An 18,329-nucleotide genomic window follows, 5' to 3' on the forward strand; every position below is an offset into this window, starting at 1 on the left:
TGGTTCCATATAAATTTTAGGATTATTTGTTCTAGTTCTGTGAAAAACGTCATGGGTGATTTGATAGGGATCACATTAAATCTGTAGATTGCCCCCAACATTCATATTTGAAACCCCAACTTCCAATGTGACTGTATTTGGAGATAATGCAGTATCCCTTATGAATATACATGCAAAAATCCTCAACAAAATACTAGCAAACCAAAGCCAACATCATATTTGAAGGATTATACACCATGACCAAGTGGGATTTACCTCAGAATGTCAGGTTGGTTCAACATAATAAAATCAATGTAATACATCACGTTAATAGAATGAATTTTTAAAAATCACATGATCGCTCCCACAGTATGGCCGGCAACATTAGCTAGCGCTCGCTCTACTCTCTCTAACGGGGAAACAGCGGACTACAAGAGACTGAGCTGTATCTGCCTCTGTTTCAACTTTCGCTCACACACACACAAAAAAAACGGGAAAATTTTATTAACCCTTTTTTAAAAAAAGTTAATATAAAATTATAGCAAAAAAGGAACCTGAACTTTAGTAACACAGCTGGAATAATCCTCAGTGGCGGCGGCAGCGGCAGGAGAAGAGATTTAATTTAGTTGATTTTCTGTGGTTGTTGGTTGTTCGCTAGTCTCACGGTGATGGAAGCTGCACATTTTTTCGAAGGGACTGAGAAGCTGCTGGAGGTTTAGTTCTCCAGGCAGCAACCCGACGCAAACCAAGGATCTGGGGATCTTTGCACCATCCCAAGATCCGAGTGGGACATACTTTTGAAGGATGTGCTATGTTCAATCATAAGTGTGACAAAAACTGACAAGCAGGAAGCTTATGTACTCAGTGAGAGTAGCATGTTTGTCTCCAAGAGACGTTTCATTTTGAAGACATGTGGCACCACCCTCTTGCTGAAAGCACTGGTTCCCCTGTTGAAACTTGCTAGGGATTACAGTGGGTTTGACTCAATTCAAAGCTTCTTTTATTCTCATAAGAATTTCATGAAGCCTTCTCACCAAGGGTACCCACACCTGAATTTCCAGGAAGAAATAGAGTTTCTTAATGCAGTTTTCCCAAATGGAGCGACATATTGTATGGGACGCATGAATTCTGATTGTTGGTACTTTTGTACTTTGGATTTCCCAGAGAGTTGGGTAATCAATCAGCCGGATCAAACCCTGGAAATTCTGTTGAGTGAGCTTGACCCAGCAGTTATGGACCAGTTCTACATGAAAGATGGTGTTACTGCAAAGGATGTCACTCGTGAGAGTGGAATTCGTGACCTGATACCAGGTTCTGTCATTGATGCCACACTGTTCAATCCTTGTGGGTATTCAATGAATGGAATGAAATTGGATGGAACTTATTGGACTATTCACATCACTCAGAACCAGAATTTTCTTATGTTAGCTTTGAAACAAACTTAAGTCAGACCTCCTATGATGACCTGATCAGGAAAGTTGTGGAAGTCTTCAAGCCAGGAAAATTTGTGACTACCCTGTTTGTAAATCAGAGTTCTAAATGTCTCACAGTGCTTTCTCTGCCCCAGAGTATTGAAGGTTTTAAACGTCTTGATTGCCAGAGCGCTATGTTCAGTGATTACAATTTTGTTTTTACCAGTTTTGCTGAGAAGCAGCAACAACAGCAGAGTTGATTAAGAAAAATGAAGAAAAAACGCAAAAAGAACACACATAGAAGAAGGTGGTGGCTGCTTTTTAGATATTGATACCAAGGGCCATGCTTTCCATAACCACCACCTTGTAGGTGCAGAAAGCCCTAGATGTAATGATAGTGTAATCATTTTGAATTGTATGCATTATTATATCAAGGAGTTAGATATCTTGCATGAATGCTCTCTTCTGTGTTTAGGTATCCTATGCCACTCTTGCTGTGAAATTGAAGTGCATGTAGAAAAAACCTTTTACTATATGAAACTTTACACTTGTGAAAACAACTCAGTTTGGTTTATGCACAGTGTAGTATTTCTCCAGGTATCATCCAAAATTCCCCACAGACAAGGCTTTCATCCTCATTAGGTCTTGGCCTCAGCCTAGCCATCTGGGACTGTTCTATTAAATTGCTACCAGGATTTTGCATCCAGTTAACTCCACTTTCTATAACATATTCTCTACTAATGTTATTGAAACCAGTTTCTACTTCACACAGGTGTTTTTGCAGCACCAATCAAAGTTCTTCTTCCACGAGCCGAGTCCTCTACAAAAATGACTGCAGTTATCCATTTTGTGTATTACTATCTCACTGCTTCCTATACTTGTGTGACTTTAATTGATTCATTCCTCACCATGGTATCTCCCTCCCAACCACACCCCCTCCATAAAGCAATACACTGTTACGCTGTGGGTTTACACTAACCTTATACCCCAGAAGGGGAACGGGGCGATGGACCCTGGGCTTAATTTTCTTTTAAGGTCAAGGGAGTTTGGCATTTTTCGTTACCATGAGCTCTTTTGGAATAAGCTGGTGTTGATTAGCAAAGAAGGTGTAGATTGATACTAGGGAATATTGGCAGAACTGTATGGAAACTGTATGCCATTCTGTGCCCCCCATTAAATAAGATTAGCTTCTCATGGGTACCATGTCTTTATTAACTTGCTAAGTAGTAGTATAAAAAATTATAACTAAATTTGTTAGCAAGGAGATTTAAGATAAAGGTTGTGTTGGATTCAACAAGTCAAGTCAGCTCAGATGATTCACCTCAACTTTTACTTTCATAGCCATTTCCACTCATTTCTATTAATGATATGCCATAAACTTTGGTTCAAAGCAGAATTGATTTCTTTGCCATCTTGTGACTTAAAAAGTTATGTGACTTTGTGATGCATGTGATAGTGTTCTGATGGTTCCTCTTACTGGTATTTCTTTCTCCATGGAGTAACATCAAGTGATGAATGAGAACTGTTCAGGTTATTCAGACATACTACACAGTGAAGCAGAGTGCTATCCATAAAACATAACACACAAAATTCCAAAATGGTCAATGGGAAATGACTAGAAATACAGGCTTAAAAGAGTTGGCATCTTTTAGCTGTATTTGCTAATACGGACATTTATTTAAGCAGCTGAGAAAAGAGCAAAGTTGACTCAATTTTGTATTTCTTCTTGTCCTCAAACAATTTTTGATTCTTTCTGGATTGATGCAGTGATGTTTTTGTTCCTTCCATATTTATAAATGAAACACTTTTTTTTTTAGTGTTTCTAAACATAAATTCTACTTGGTTTGAAATCAAGTGGTTGGAACAATTTTGACTTTTAAACACGTTGTTGATTCAGAGCTTCACTGAAGAAGCTTTCAATCAATGGATCAGTCCGGTTCTGTAATTAGCGCACAGTACCTAATGTTTTGGGGCTATTATGAGGACCAGTGCTCAAAGTGGATTTTGTTCTTGAACAGTGTCCCAGTAGATTTGATGAACATTTATTTGCTTGAGGTCTGATTCCCGCCCCCTGCCCCCGCCCCGGCCCAATAGGTTTAAGATTTCCATTTAATGTTGAGAAACTGCACAAATTTGTATGGAACAAAGCCTAGAAAAATGAAAACTATAGATTGGATAGTAATCTAAATTAATCCTAGTGTGTATGATAGAGAAGGGAAAATTTTGGTGCCATAATTTCTCTCTTCATGGTGTTGGACTTAAATCAGTTGAAATGTATTTCTGTACCACAGTTTAAGCTTCAAAAAAGGTTTGCTTAATTCGTTGTCTAGTGACGTTCAGAAAGTTTTCTGTTGATGTATTTTTTAAAATAGTATACATGACCAAATACTAGACATCTAAAGTTTTTATAATTAATTGAGTAAATCAATATTTAATGATCATTTTTGAAGATTTATGGGAGTTGTCATAAAGATAAGATCTCTAAGCTCCTGGGAGAACAGATTTAAACATTTTTTTGTTAGTGGCTTCATACCTGAAGCTCAAAGGAAGTCATCCGGGCTATATACCAGGATATCAAAGAGTAGAGAGGGTGTAAGTAGTAATAAGAATGCTAGATTTTGGAGCTAGAAAAGTGAAAAGTTTGAAGGTGGAATAGTCTAACATTTATTATGAAATAGGCTGTTGATGGTGGGGTGGGGGCAGAGTCTAACTCATGGTTATTTCTATTAACTAGAACAGAGTTATAAGCTTTTGATCATTGTGCCATGCAGGTACATATCTCATCATCTGAGTTAAAAAGGGTTGATCATAGAAAAGCAGGTTGTTACATATGTGTGCAATACCTACAGCACCAGATTCTTTTACATGAACAGGTAACTGAGTTTGGCAGACACTTGGTGTTAATCAGATTCAGGGACATAATCTGAAAAATATGGTAAATGTGATATCACACTATGAAAAATAAAAGGCTTTTATTGTCCTAGTCAGATAACTCACCATTTCCTGGCTACCCACCTTCAAACTTGACATTCTCATCTACCCTTTTTGTCATAATGGAAGAAGTATTGGTCCTTTGGATTCTATCCACCCATTCCTACTTCAGAGACTTTCTGAGTTCACTGCAAGCATGTCCACTGTTGATTACCATCAGTTTGTTTTACTTTTCTAGTTTCTTCCCACTTATGTTTGCTCCTTAGGGGCTACTTTATTAGTCCTTTACAAGATGACAAGTCACAATTCTTACCCCAAACTGAACCCTCTTCAGACTACTTCTTGCAATCTAGCATTTTCCTGAGTTGTTCAAACCAGAAACCTAGGATGAAATTGAGGCAGGGTCATAGATATCTGTTATGTGACTAAGATTGGAAGAAAACCATTGGCAGTGTCAAGAGATGTCCAATATGCTGTTGGATATGTGAGCTAGGAGCCCATAAAAATACATCGAGATTTGTAATTAAACATCTTAATTGGATGTATATTAAAAAAAATTGTACCTTGAACCTTCACACCCTAGCTTCGATAGTCCTCAATTCTGCTTTGGTACATTCATCTATCCATATTCATATATACATACCTCTTATTAGGTAAGATTTATAAAATTGAAATACACAAATCTTAACTACAATTTTGAAAATGGATATTTTTAGCCCACAGCCATATCAGGACAAAGGAAGGTTCCCTTATACCCCTACCTAAGCAACAAAGCACTACCCCTACTTTAGTTGGTAGTTTAACTACTATCCATATTTTTTCACCATAGACTAGGGTTTCCCTCCCCCCCCAGCTCTGAAACTAAATTGAATCACTTAATGCTTTCATTAGTATAAAGTTTTGAGAGGTTGAACCATGTATTTATTTTTATTGCTGAGTAGTATTCCATTGTATGAATGTACCACAATTTGTTTAGCTATCCTCCTGTTAATGAACATTTTGTTTCCAATTTTTGGAAAATATGAATAAAGCTGCTATGAACATTTGCATATAAAAACAAAACAAAAAAATCACATGATCATCTTAATTGATACAGAAAAGGCATTTGACAAAATCCAACACCATTTCATTAGAGAAAACACTTGGAATACTAGGGAAGTTAACCTTCTCAACATAATAAAGGATACTTGTGAAAAACCCACAGCTAACTTCTTTTTTTTTTTTTTTTTGCGGTACGCGGGCCTCTCACTATTGTGGCCTCTCCCGTTGCGGAGCACAGACTCCGGGCGCGCAGGCTCAGCGGCCATGGCTCACGGGCCCAGCCGCTCCGCGGCATGTGGGATCTTCCCGGACCTGGGCACGAACCCGTGTCCCCTGCATCGGCAGGCGGACTCTCAACCACTGCGCCACCTGGAAAGCCCTAACTTCTTACTCAATGGTGAAAGACTGAAATCTTTCCCTGTAAGATCACGAACAAGACAAGGATGCCCACTTTCACCACTACTATTTTTTTCTTCATAAATTCATTTATTTATTTATTTATGGCTGCATTGGGTCTTTGTGTGGGCTTTTCTCTAGTTGCAGTGAGCAGGGGCTACTCTTCATTGAGGTGCATGGGCTTCTCGTTGCAGAGCACGGGCTGTAGGCGTACGGGCTTCGGTAGTTGTGGCACGTGGGCTCAGTAGTTGTGGCTTGTGGGCTCTAGAGCGCAGCTTCTGTAGTTGCGGCACACGGGCTTAGTTGCTTTGTGGCATGTGGGATCTTCTCGGTCCAGGGCTTGAACCCGTGTCTCCTGCATTGGCAGGCGGATTCTTAACCACTGCGACCCCAGGGAAGCCCTCACTACTACTATTTAACATTGTATTGGAAGTTCTAGCCAGATCAATTAGACAAGAAAAAGAAATGTTAGGCATCCATATTGGAAAGGAAGAAGTAAAACTATCTGTATATACACATGACATGATCCTAATTATAGAAAATCATAAACAATCCATTAAAAGTTACTAGAACTAATAAATAAATTCAGCAAAGTTGACGATACAAAATAGGGAGTGAAAGTCAATCTCTCATTTTCACTGTTTAAAGGTAATTTTCTTAGAGTTCTTTTTGGTGTGTTGTGTGTGTGTCCATACAGTTTACATGTATTTACAAGCATATAAAGTATATTTTCATGTGAATGAAATTGTAGTTTATACACTTTGCTTTTCTGATTAACATATACTTTTGTATGTTAATCGCATATACTTCCACCCAGTTCTTTAATAAGCTTTCTGGTATTCTATGGGAAAAGTATAACAGTTTCTAACCAAGGGTCAGTTAGACTGATTCCAATTTATTTGTATCTCAGATGCTACAATGAACATTTTTATTGATGTGTATATATATATATATATATATATATACACACACACACACACACGTGCCAATATATATTCAGTGGATGATATCCCAGCAGAGAAATTGCTTGGTAAACGTTATTACAAAAAATAAATAAGTTACATGTGTTTGGGGACTAGGACCCTGAGACTGCTCACGTGAAGCTGTGCTGCACAATTTGTCCACCAGGTGACAGGAGAGGTCTATTAATCTATTAGTCTGTTAAGGACAACTGCGCATTGTGCATTCAGAAAACTTTCGAGGGGCTTCCCTGGTGGCGCAGTGGTTGAGAATCTGCCTGCCAATGCAGGGGACATGGGTTCAAGCCCTGGTCTGGGAAGATCCCACATGCCACGGAGCAACTAGGCCCGTGAGCCACAGCTAGTGAGCCTGCGCGTCTGGAGCCTGTGCTCCGCGGCAGGAGAGGCCGCGATAGTAAGAGGCCCGCGCACCGCGATGAAGAGTGGCTCCCAAAAAAAAAAAAAAAGAGTGGCTCCCGCTCGCCGCAACTAAAGAAAGCCCTCGCACAGAAACAAAGACCCAACACAGCATAAATAAATAAATTTATTTAAAAAAAAAAGAAAACTTTCAAGTATCACAGGCTAGTCTGGATTTTTTTTCCTCCTAAATGATGTTACTGTTGTTCATCTATAACAATGCTAATTATTTTCTATAAGGTGAAGCTGATGTGATATTTTCCGTCTGTGGTCATGACTTGTGCTGCTGTTCCTGGTAATGTGCCTCAAGTAAAGGAATCTAAAGACACAATATTAATATCTCCTACATGACAACGAATAAGAGAATGAATTACAACATCATACCCTAACAATGCAAGTTTCATGAATGACTAGCAGAACATTTAGAATATTCCTAGTCACCACTTTACTTGGTAGTGATCAAACATTTTTCTAAAACTGTTGGTCACAGTAGTGCACAAATATCATAAAGTTCCTAGATTTTTCCTAGTTGTATCTTCTCGAGAGAAAACTGATGATTGTTTTGGACACCAGGCCCCTTGGTCATAAGCCATCTTTGCAATGCCAGAGGCATAATGGGAATTGGATAGAATTAAAGTGCCCAGAAACAGAAATAAGGAGGAAAAGTTAGACTACTTATTGTAGAGACTTACTTCAGGAATTGTATTTAAGGGTTGGGAAGAGGAATTAATTACATAGAAGCATATACCATAGAAAGTAAAAGGTCACAGAGATATACTGTTTTAATAAAACATGAGAATATCTTGGCTGTGTTGAGGTTCAGGATAGTTCTGACTCTGGTTAGAGAACTGTCTCTGGATAACAATAATATTCCTACATAGGATCTTGGAAGATCTAGATGCTGATGGTGCCGGCTGGAATCCTGCCCTCCTGCCCTCTTGTTCTAACTGCATGGAGGGTTGAGGAATCCCTGTAAGTCAGATCTTCATGATCATTGTATTTCAGGGTCAATTAAACATCAGAGCCTAATGAAGAATATCCATGACAATGGGAAAGGACCGGCTCCAAAAGTTCTTCAAAACTCCTTACCTGCTGGGAGATTGATTTTCTCTCTAAATTAAAAAGCTATTCTGGTACAGCAGTTTTCAAACTTATTTATTTTTAGCAGCAGACTCTTGTAAAAGTGAAATTTTGACACCGAATCTCAATATATAAAATGTGAATAGATTAACAAAAAAGACTAGGACCACTGGTTGAAAAGCCTCTCAATTTACCCCACAGGTGACCCACAAAGGCACTAGGGTTTCCTAAACTCGACCAGGTGGCTCTGCAGTGGTGACAACAGATGGAGCCCCACCCACCCTGGCCAACCTGCTCCCAGGTTCATGACGCCCTTGGAGTCATCCTTGACTCACTGAACAAGCACTTATCTGGAGCTCACTGTTTGCCAGGTACCGGGACCGAGCATGGGCACACAGAAATGAGCCAGGCCTGGTCCCATCCCAGAGCTCAGTCTAGTGCAGGACGCCTTTCCAAACTCCAGAGCGCTGTGATTGCCTTGGCTGCTCATTAACAATGCCTGTTTCTGGGCCTCACCCCAGAGATAACAATTCAAAAGCTAAGAGAGAGGTTGAGCCTAGACACCTGCTTCCTTAATAAGCATAATCTGCTGAGAGAGACAGAAACACAAACTGGTGCAGTAATTCTAAAACAATGTGCTGAGAGTAACGATGGAGGTATCGGGAGCAGCCGCAGGAGGACGAGGGGGCCGAGGACCACCCCAGGGCACGGCCAAACAGAGCTCTGGAGGGGGTGTGGCAGGATGATGGGACACTGCTCTGAGGGGCCAGCTAGGGAGCTGTGCAGGAACCCGGAGAGGGTGGTGCTGGATGGAGCCAGGTCAGGAGTCAGCAGGGACGGTGACAGCAATACTAACCACAGTCATGTACTCTGTCCTCATTAATTCCCACAAGTCCCAAAGGACTTTGTTTTTTTACTAGTAGCGTTCCCATGTCAAGGATGATGATACTGACATTTGAAGAGGTTAGCAATTTGCAGAATGGGAGCCAGGACTGGAACCCAGGTTTGTTCCTCTTCAAACCCATGCCTTCAGCTACAACTATTAAATCGTATTGGCTCTTAATGCGGAAGAAGTAAGGGATTAAAACAATCTAGAAGAGGTAAATCCCAAAGGACTTGATGATTGTTTGGATGTAGGGGTCCGGGTCTAGCTTGGGGCGCCTGGGTGATGCCAGGGACCTGGGCAGTGAATCCTAGGAGAGGAGTCTGTTTAAGGTGGGAGATGCGTGGCCATGATGCATTTGAAGTAGGACCTAGAGAACACCCCGTGGGCAACTGGACAGATGGGTAGGAATGAGATGGAGAGGCAGGCTGGGGACTTAGTGGAAACCAGGACACTCAGTGAATCACTCAGGGAGTAGGTGTAGAGGGGGAAGAACAGAGAGGGAAGAGGTGTGTATCCTGGGAAGGACCAGTACAGAGGATGCAGAGGGAGCAGAGGTCCCAGGAGAGACAGCCCAATACTTTTCATGCAGCACAGAGGCCCGGGGGAGGGGGACAGAACAGCACCCGTTGGACTGGAAGTGCGATGGTTACTGATGACTAACGAGAGGTTTCGGGAGCCCGTTCCAGCCTGCGGTGGAATACATAGCAGTAAAGGAGCGGGAAGAGCAGATGCGGACTCTTGCTTTGAAAGGTTTAGATGTGAAGTGGGGCACAGCTCCCAAGATGCTGTGTGGTGGGGCCAGGGGTCTCCATTTCTAACAGGCTCCCGGGTAGCTCTGCTGCTCCTGGACCAGACTTGGTGGAACAGAGTGAGTGAAACGGTGGTCTTTGACCAACAATGGAAGTAGCAGTATAGGACTTGAAGCCAGGTGTGACGTTCATCTGTGTTCAACAGTCATTGATTTATTGTGTGCCTATTAGGTTTCTGACTCTGGAAATAACAAGGATAATGATAACCTAGTTCCTGATGGTCATAACACGTGGTGGTAAGTCTCAGATGCAAGTACGTAGAAGTAGTGATGGAACCACAGAGGTGCTGACACCTGAGCCAGGCTTGGCCGCTGGGACCCAACAGCTGTGTGTGAGATGGCTTTGAAGGCGAGGCGGGTGCAGGTCACAGTGAGCCTGAAGGCCACCCTCACTGCACTCCTGCCCTCAGGCCCCAGCTCCACCACTAAGTAGTGTCTCTACAGAGATGTTTCCTGGCTAGGGTCTTGGTTTCCCCACAAACTCGCACTGCAGTGTCTTTTGTCACCATCGGCTCAATTTCTTCAGCCTCATGGTCAATCGTGTTTGTGGAAAATGCTGATTGTAAATGATGATGCTTTTTTTTTTTTAAACTTTTTTTTTCAGTGGTTTGAGAGATGGCAATTTATTTATTTATTTATTTATTTATTTATTTATTTATTTATTGGCTGCATTGGGTCTTCATTGCTGTGCGTGGGCTTTTCTCTACTTGGGGTGAGTGGGGGCTACTCTTCATTACAGTGCACGGGCTTCTCATTGCGGTGGCTTCTCTTGTTGTGCAGCGTGGGCCATAGGCACGAGGGCTTCAGTAGTTGTGGCACGTAGGCTCAGTAGTTGTGGCTCACAGGCTCTAGAGCGCAGGCTCATTAGTTGTGGCGCACGGGCTTAGTTGCTTCACAGTATGTGGGATCTTCCCGGACCAGGGCTCGAACCTGTGTCCCCTGCGTTGGCAGGCAGATTCTTAACCACTGTGACACCAGGGAAGTCCAATGATGATGCTTTTTAAAGCTAGAATGACAGCACTGAGCTCAGAGCCCAGCACAGGGCGTGTTCCATAGCTGGCCACAACTGCCAGTCACTGCAGCATGGCTGTGGGGGACTCATCTCAGCTCTGCCCTCAGAGTGTGATCACTCAGCGCACTTTTACACCTCCTCAAACCCCAGTCTGCTCGCTAATAAAACGGGCAGCAGCGCTGACGTGGGAAGATCGCCGTGAGGTTAGAGCACAGGTGGCAAAGGTGGAGTGTGTGGAGCGTGGAGATGGTGGGGCCAGGGTCCTAGCCCAGGTCTTTGGGCTGCTTCTGCTCTGTCCCCACTTCACTGACTCATCGCACAGGTAGGCTCGGGATGACTGCTCGCTGTGGGTGTTGAGCTGGGTGCTGCCCTTACACCCCAGCTCTTTCTGCAGAGGGTCACCCTCTTCTCAAACTAGCATCTCGCTTCTCTGCATTTGAACTGTATTTGTAGAAGTGCAGGGTAAATATAAATCTAGAGTAAAAATGATTTTTCCCGAGTGCAAAAGGGAAAGGGTCTCTCCTTTACCCTTTCTTACAGCATCTACTCTAAAACACTTCTAAGTTGTCTTTTTGAGATCTATTTAAATGTTTTTATTTATTTTTAATTAAAAAAAGTATTTTTGGCTGCTTTGGATCCTCGTTGCTGCACGCGGGCTTTCTCTAGTTGCAGCGAGAAGGGGCTATTCTTCGTTGCGCTGCCTGTGCTTCTCATTGCAGTGGCTTCTCTCGTTGTGGAGCATGGGCTCTAGGCACGTGGGCTCAGTAGTTGAAACAGAAGGGCCCTAGAGCGTGCGGGCTTCAGTAGTTGTGGCGCATGGGCTCAGTAGTTGTGGCTTGCAGGCTCTAGAGTGCAGGATCAGTAGTTGTGGCGTACGGGCTTAATTGCTCTGCGGCATGTGGGATCTTCCTGGACCAGGGCTCGAACCCATGTCCCCTGAGTTGGCAGGCGGATTCTTAATCACTGCGCCACCAGCAAAGTCCTATGTAAATGTTTTTAAAGGCTAAGTAGGCCTTTGGCCAGCTGAACAACCCAGGAATGTTTTTCTCAGGGACTTGGGAGCCATCCTTTTGAAACATTAGCCTAACTTACAGAGAACACCTGGCTTCAGGCTGCAACCCTACCTCCTATGGGAATGAGAAATATATTTCTCCTTTGGACAAAGACAAGTAGTGAACCCAAGTGGCCACTCCAATTGCCAGGTGGACTTAGGATGAGCTCTGACAAGCGGTGCTGTCAGTGCTCTCACTTGACATCCGGGTCTCGAGGGTCGCACCTGCCTGGCTACATAAAGGGTTGGATTTTGTGGGGTCTTCGAACCACACAGCGGACTGCCTGTGAGGGGCCTCACGTTCTGGTTTAAGGCCGTTCCACACCTGCTGCTTCCTCCCCCCCCCGCCCCCCAACTCCGCGGAGAGACTTGTCGGGCTGGTGGGACACACTGTTCCTTATCCTTCCCAATAATGGGAACCGGCATGGCTGGAAGGAGCTTTGGGAGAATTTGGACCACCTGACCAGTAGGAATGAGCCCCGCCCCCATCTCCGCAGTGGCACCAGGGGCCCCGCCCCGCCCCGCCACGTAGTTGGTGCCTGCGGCCGGCACAGCTACTGCCAGTCCCTCCGCGCAGCCGTGGTGCCGCCGCTCTCGTGATGGGCGGGCGCCCAGTCCCGACCCGCCCACTCCCTAAACGCCCCACACACCGCGTCCACACGCCCCGCCCCCCGCGGAGCGGAGCATCCCGGGCCTGGAGCTTCCCTGAGCCTGGAGCACCCCCGGCCGGGCTCTGCGTGGGCGGCGATGAGGGTCTGGAGCTCGGAGCATGTGTTTGGGTGAGACGGCTGCGGCCGCAGTGAGTCCAGACTGGCCTGGGCCTGGGCCGTGGCCTCCGGGAGGGCGGGCTCTGTCCTGCGTTGGGCCGCGCTGTGGGCAGTGACCTGCAAGGGCCCGGGGTGGTGGGACCGCGTCTTCGCCCCCGCTGGCCTGGCCTCACCTCGCGCGCGGGGCTGTCACAAGGGGCAGGGGCGGGACCCGCCGAGTGGCTGATCACGGCCTCCAGAGGGAGCCGGCGTGGGCATGTGGGGGCTTTGGCCCTGAATGCACTGTGGGCACTGGAAAGCCTCCAGCTGATTAAAAGTGCCCTCGTGACCTAGGCGGTATCTTTTCTTGTCACTTTATCTGTGACACTCTGAGCTCATTCTTTCATAGTTTTTAAAGGAACTAAGATTTTTAAATTCCTTGATCCCACTTAGAACAGCATTTCGTTTTTTAATTTAAAAAATACTGCATGAAATAGAATTGTCATCCTTTGAACTTTTCATGTAAAATAATAATGAAAATTTATCAGTGGGTTAAAAACCTCTGAAATTATTTTAATGAAATTTTTAGACTTGATGGGATCCAATTTTAATGTTGACTTTTATACAGCCTGCAGCCTGCAGAAAAATCTCATCTGGGGTTCCATTCCCAGACTTACTCCAGAGATTTTCTCAGTTCTCCCAAAGATGGGACATGCCCGGCACCATCTGGATGCAGAGGGAACAGGTTAAGTTCCTGCAGATGGTGAATGCCCAGACTGTGCAGCTCAGGCCAGGACTGCCCTACAAATTCAGGAAATGTTGGTCGACAAGCAGAAGTGAATTGTCAGCTGTGAAAAGTCACTGTTGATAATATTCACCCATTTAAATCATACAATTCAACGACTTTTAGTAAATTTACATAGTTGTACAACATCTCCATAGTCCAGTTGTAGAACACTTCCTCATCCTACAAAGACCCCTCATGCCCGTCTGCAGTCACTGTCCACTCCTCTCCTCAGCCAGATCAGTATCTGCTTCCTTTTTCTATGGATTTGCCTTTTCTGGACATTTCACATAAATGCAATCATACACCAAACCGTCTTCTGTGTCTGGCTGCTTTCACTTAGCATGATTGTTGAGGTTCATCCGTGTGGTAGTGTGCATCCTTGCTTCAACCCTCACTTCATTCATTTTGTGTCCCTGGCACATAGTAGGTGCTCAGTGAGGGACCAAGGAATATCCTGGGGAGCAGATGTCCTTTGAAATGAGGGCGACTGTCCACCAGAGGAATTCCCGTCAACCCCTGAGCTCCTGTGGATTGGGTACAGATCTCCTCCCATTGATTTTTAAAAGCCGAGCGCCATGATGAGAATTGACAAATGTGGAAGACCGCTGGGGGGAGGTCACGCAGCTGCCAGGGCGGGTGACATGATGCTGTGTGGCAGCATCACATCTGCAGGACGGTACAGATTTGGAAGCCTGGCTTTCTAGCTAAGCTTACCATGGAGTTTTCCCCTTGCTTAGTCCCTTGAAATCCCTGATTTTTTTCCTCTGAGGATTACACACCTTTTTCTTTCTATACTTGTTTTCTTTTTATATGTTTGTTGAATATTTGGAAATAATAAATTTACTCTTGAAAGGCCAAAAATAATCAGGCACAAAGACTTAAAAAAAGTTTTTTATTGAAATACAGTTGATTTACAATGTTGTATTAGTCCCCCCCACCCCCTGCCGCACCACAGACATGTGGGATCTTAGTTCCCTGACCAGGGCTCAAACTGCACCCCTGCAGTAGAAGCATGGAGTCTCAACCACTGGACCACCAGGGAAGTCCAACAATGTTGTATTTGTTTTAGGTGTACTGCAAAGTGATTCAGATTTTATATATATATATATATATATATATATATATATATATACACACACACACTCTTTTTTAGATTCTTTTCCATTATAGGTTATTACAAGATACTGAGTATAGTTCCCTGTGCTATACACAGGTCCTTGTTGGTTATGTATTTTATATATAGCAGTGTGTATATTTTAATTCCCAACTCCTAATTTAATTCCCTCCCTTCCCCCTTTGGTCATCGTAAGTTTGTTTTCTATGTCTGTGAGTCTGTTTCTGTTTTGTAAGTAAGTTCATTTGTATCATTTTTTTAAGATTCCACATATAAGCAATATCATACGATATTTGTCTTTGCTTGACTTTTACTTCACTTGGTATGATAATCTCCAGGTCCATCCATGTTGCTGCAAATGACATTACTTCATTCTTTTTTATAGCTGAATATTATTCCATCGTGTATGTATACCACATCTTCTTTATCCGTTCATCTTTAGATGGACTTTCAGGTGCTTCCATATCTTGGCTATTGTAAATAGTGCTGCAGTGAACGTTGGGGTGCATGTATCTTTTAGAATTATAATTTTCTCTGGATATATGCCCAGGAATGGTATTGCAGGATCATATGGTAACTCTATTTTTAGTTTTTTGAGGAACGTCCCTACTGTTTTCCATAGTGGCTGCACCAATTTACATTTGCACAAACAGTGTAAGAGGGTTCCCTTTTCTCCACACCCTCTCCAGCATTTGTTATTTGTAGACTTTTTAATGATGGCCGCTCTGACTGGTGTGAGGTGGTACCTCATTGTAGTTTTGATTTACATTTCTCTAAGGATTAGCAATGTTGACCATCTTTTCATGTGCCTATTGGCCATCTGTGTGTCTTCTTTGGAGAAATGTCTATTTAGGTCTTCTGCTCATTTTTGGATTGGGTTTTTTTTTGTTGTTGTTATTGAGCTTCATGAGCTGCTTGCATATTTTGGAAATTAATCAGTTGCATCCTTTGCAAAATTTTCTCCCATTCCGTAGGTTGTCTTTTTGTTTCATTTTGTTTCCTTTGCTGGGGCACGAAAACTTTTGAGTCAAGTTTTCCTCCATTGTTCACACACCGAAGAAACCCTGGGCACTGGAGATCAGACAGAGCTGAGAGCAGTATAAACTCCCACAGAAATGGAGAACCCTTTGGTTTAAAGCAGATTAAATAGTTGTGGAAAATATAGGACCGAAATAGAAACATATAGAAAGGGGCACTTAAAAATTAACAGGCTGGTAAATGCAGGTTTATAAATCCCATCCTTACAGCATTGACTGAGGTTTCAGGTGGACTATAACAAAATCTTTAATAACAGCCAGTATGAGTAGATTCCCAGCAGAGTCAAGGCTGTACACTACTTGGATTCCAGCAGCTCCCAGGAGAGGTCTCTAGTAGGCAGTGTCCCTCTCAGGGAAGTAATGAGGAGAGGCTGCCCTAAAGCAGGCTTGCTCTCTGGCCAGGAGGAGGGAACCCCTTCCCTTTTTAAATAAGAGAAATGGAATGTTACAGGTAGGAGGTGAATTGCCCACTGTCCCCTCCTAGTGCTGTTCCCTCCTCTCTCTCACAGGCGGTCATGATTGTGAACCTGGTGGGTAGCCTCCCGAAGGTATATGTTCCATAAATAAAATGTAGTATTTGTTTTTTTAAAATAGAAATCACTGGCACCATCTTGTACCGATCTTTTCAGTTTCCCTTTCTTCTCAACAATGTGTTCCTGAGATCTGTGCGTGTGTGTGTGTGTGTGTATCTATTTGAGATCTGTGTGTATACATGTACACATACACATTTGTATCTCAGCTGTATAGTATTCCAATATTCCATTTATTCCATAAAGAACATGTCACCATTTTTTCTTTCTCTTATTGAAGGGACATTGTTTCCCCCTTATTACAAATCATGTTGTGGTGACCACTCCTGTGTATATTTCTGGGTCAGTTAATCAAGGGCATTTACTTAGGCCAGAAATCCTCAAACTCGTCAGCAGTAGGACCTCTTCACACTCTTAGAAAATATTGGGGACCCAAACAGTGTTTGTTTATGTGGGTTAAATCTACTAATATTTACCATATTAGAAATGAAAACTGATAAATATTAAGATATTTATTAATTTATTAAAATTAACAGTAATAAACCCATTACATTAACATAAATAACATTTCTTAAATTTAAAAAACCTGTAGTTTCCAAAACTCCTCAAAGTAGTAAGAGTGGCACTGTTTTATTTTTTCCCAATTTCTATAATGTCGGGCTGCATAGACACTGTTTTTTTATTGTCAACAGATTTTATTTTTTTAATTTTATTAAAAAATAATTTAATTAATTAATTTATTTTTTGGCTGTGTTGGGTCTTCGTTGCGGCACGCGGAATCTTCCTTGCAGCATGTGGGATCTTTCATTGCAGCACCCAAGCTTCTCTCTAGTGGCACATGGGCTCCAGAGCATGTGGGCTTTGTAGGTGCATCACGTGAGCTCTCTAGTTGAGGCACACAGGCTCAGTAATTGTGGTGCGCAGGCTTAGTTGCCCCGTGGCACGTGGGATCTTAGTTCTCCGACCAGGGATCAAACCCGTGTCCCCTGCATTGGAAGGCGGATTCTTTACCACTGGACTACCAGGGAGGTCCCTGCATGGACACTAACTTGATGGTTCTGTTGGCTTCTGCATTCAGTGTTTGCAGTCTGTTGTTTTGGTTGAAGTAAATGATTAAAATCCAGCCTCACACTATATGTGAGTAAAACCTAGTTGGCAAAGGTATTTCAAAAGTCTTTAAAAATAGTCGTAGCTGTTCTTTGCTATTGCAACGAAACAAGCAGTAATTTCTCAAATTAATTGCAGTGTAAAATCTGACACCACGAGGACCAGAGTAATGGCCCGTCTCGTACTTTGAATGAGTCCTTCTCCCATGTGATCTGTGACGTCTCACACTGGTCACTTGGCTGTGTGGGTCACCGGGTACAGTATGGGGCAAGCAGCAGGCCCATGGTAGTGATACAAGTTTTCTAAAATTCCAGTTTTCACTTAGAAGCTCAAGTTTTATCTTTGACAGCAAATGCCATCAGATGTTTTCCTCCGAGTGACAGGCTCACTTCATTAATCTTTGAGAAAATGCCTGTCCGACACCCACGTCTGAGTGACCACAGTTTGCGGTCAGTAGTTTCAAGGAGAAATGGTGGCTGGGGAAGCACAGTAGCTGAGCTGCCACCCCTGTGGCCACCAGTGCTTCCCGACCAGCAAGGCCTCCCGCATCCTTTCTGTGCCCTCAGTCAGAACCAGGGATCCAGGTGTAGTAAAATGAGTCCTTTTACTTTCTCATCAGGGATGGGCCCTGAGTGCACAGCTCAGCAGTGACCACCATGCAGCCTTGACCCGGCCGTCACTCCTGGGGAGAGGCTGGCAGTCTGTGGTCTGACTCTGGCTCCTGCAGCTTTGGCTGATGTCGTGCAGCCAGAAGGGCAGGCCCTCCCAGCAGCGCCCAGGCTCCTGGAGGGGCCAGAGAGCCCAGCTTTGCGGGCCTTGCTCCAAGAACCACTGGGCTGGCCCAGGGTCTCTTGGGGTCTGAGCACTTTTCCTTCATCCTTTTTTTTTTAAACATATATTTATTTTATTTCATTTCATTTCCATTCCATTTTATTTTATTTTTTTATTTCATCACGCTGGGTCTTAGTTGCGGCAGGTGGGCTTTCTTTTTTTTTAAATAAATTTATTTATTTATGGTTGTGTTGGGTCTTCATTG

At 43.4% G+C, this 18,329-nt stretch overlaps 1 protein-coding gene and 1 pseudogene across 12 annotated transcripts in view; both read left to right on the forward strand.

Moving 5' to 3' along the window:
• Nucleotides 1-18,329, forward strand: part of PRELID3A (PRELI domain containing 3A) — a 92,268-nt gene that overhangs the window by 5,531 nt on the left and 68,408 nt on the right. For 10 of the 12 annotated variants that reach the window (XR_003794849.1, XR_003794848.1, XR_003794858.1 and 7 more), the window contains exon 1: nucleotides 12,620-12,751. The exons of 1 other annotated variant lie outside the window; for it this stretch is intronic. Coding sequence is in view for 7 of the 11 variants with exons in the window: in XM_029231624.1 (XP_029087457.1) it covers nucleotides 12,720-12,751 (32 nt within the window). In the remaining 4 variants the exon portion in view is untranslated. Of the gene's footprint in view, nucleotides 1-12,619; nucleotides 12,772-18,329 lie in introns of those variants that run through there. One more of the 12 variants, XM_029231654.1, reaches the window with a different exon arrangement.
• LOC114900451 lies at nucleotides 648-1,903 on the forward strand (annotated as a pseudogene).

Source organism: Monodon monoceros, unplaced genomic scaffold (genome assembly GCF_005190385.1).
Source record: "Monodon monoceros isolate NGI ecotype Baffin Bay Population unplaced genomic scaffold, NGI_Narwhal_1 Super_Scaffold_1, whole genome shotgun sequence".
In the NCBI taxonomy this organism is placed as follows: domain Eukaryota; kingdom Metazoa; phylum Chordata; class Mammalia; order Artiodactyla; family Monodontidae; genus Monodon; species Monodon monoceros.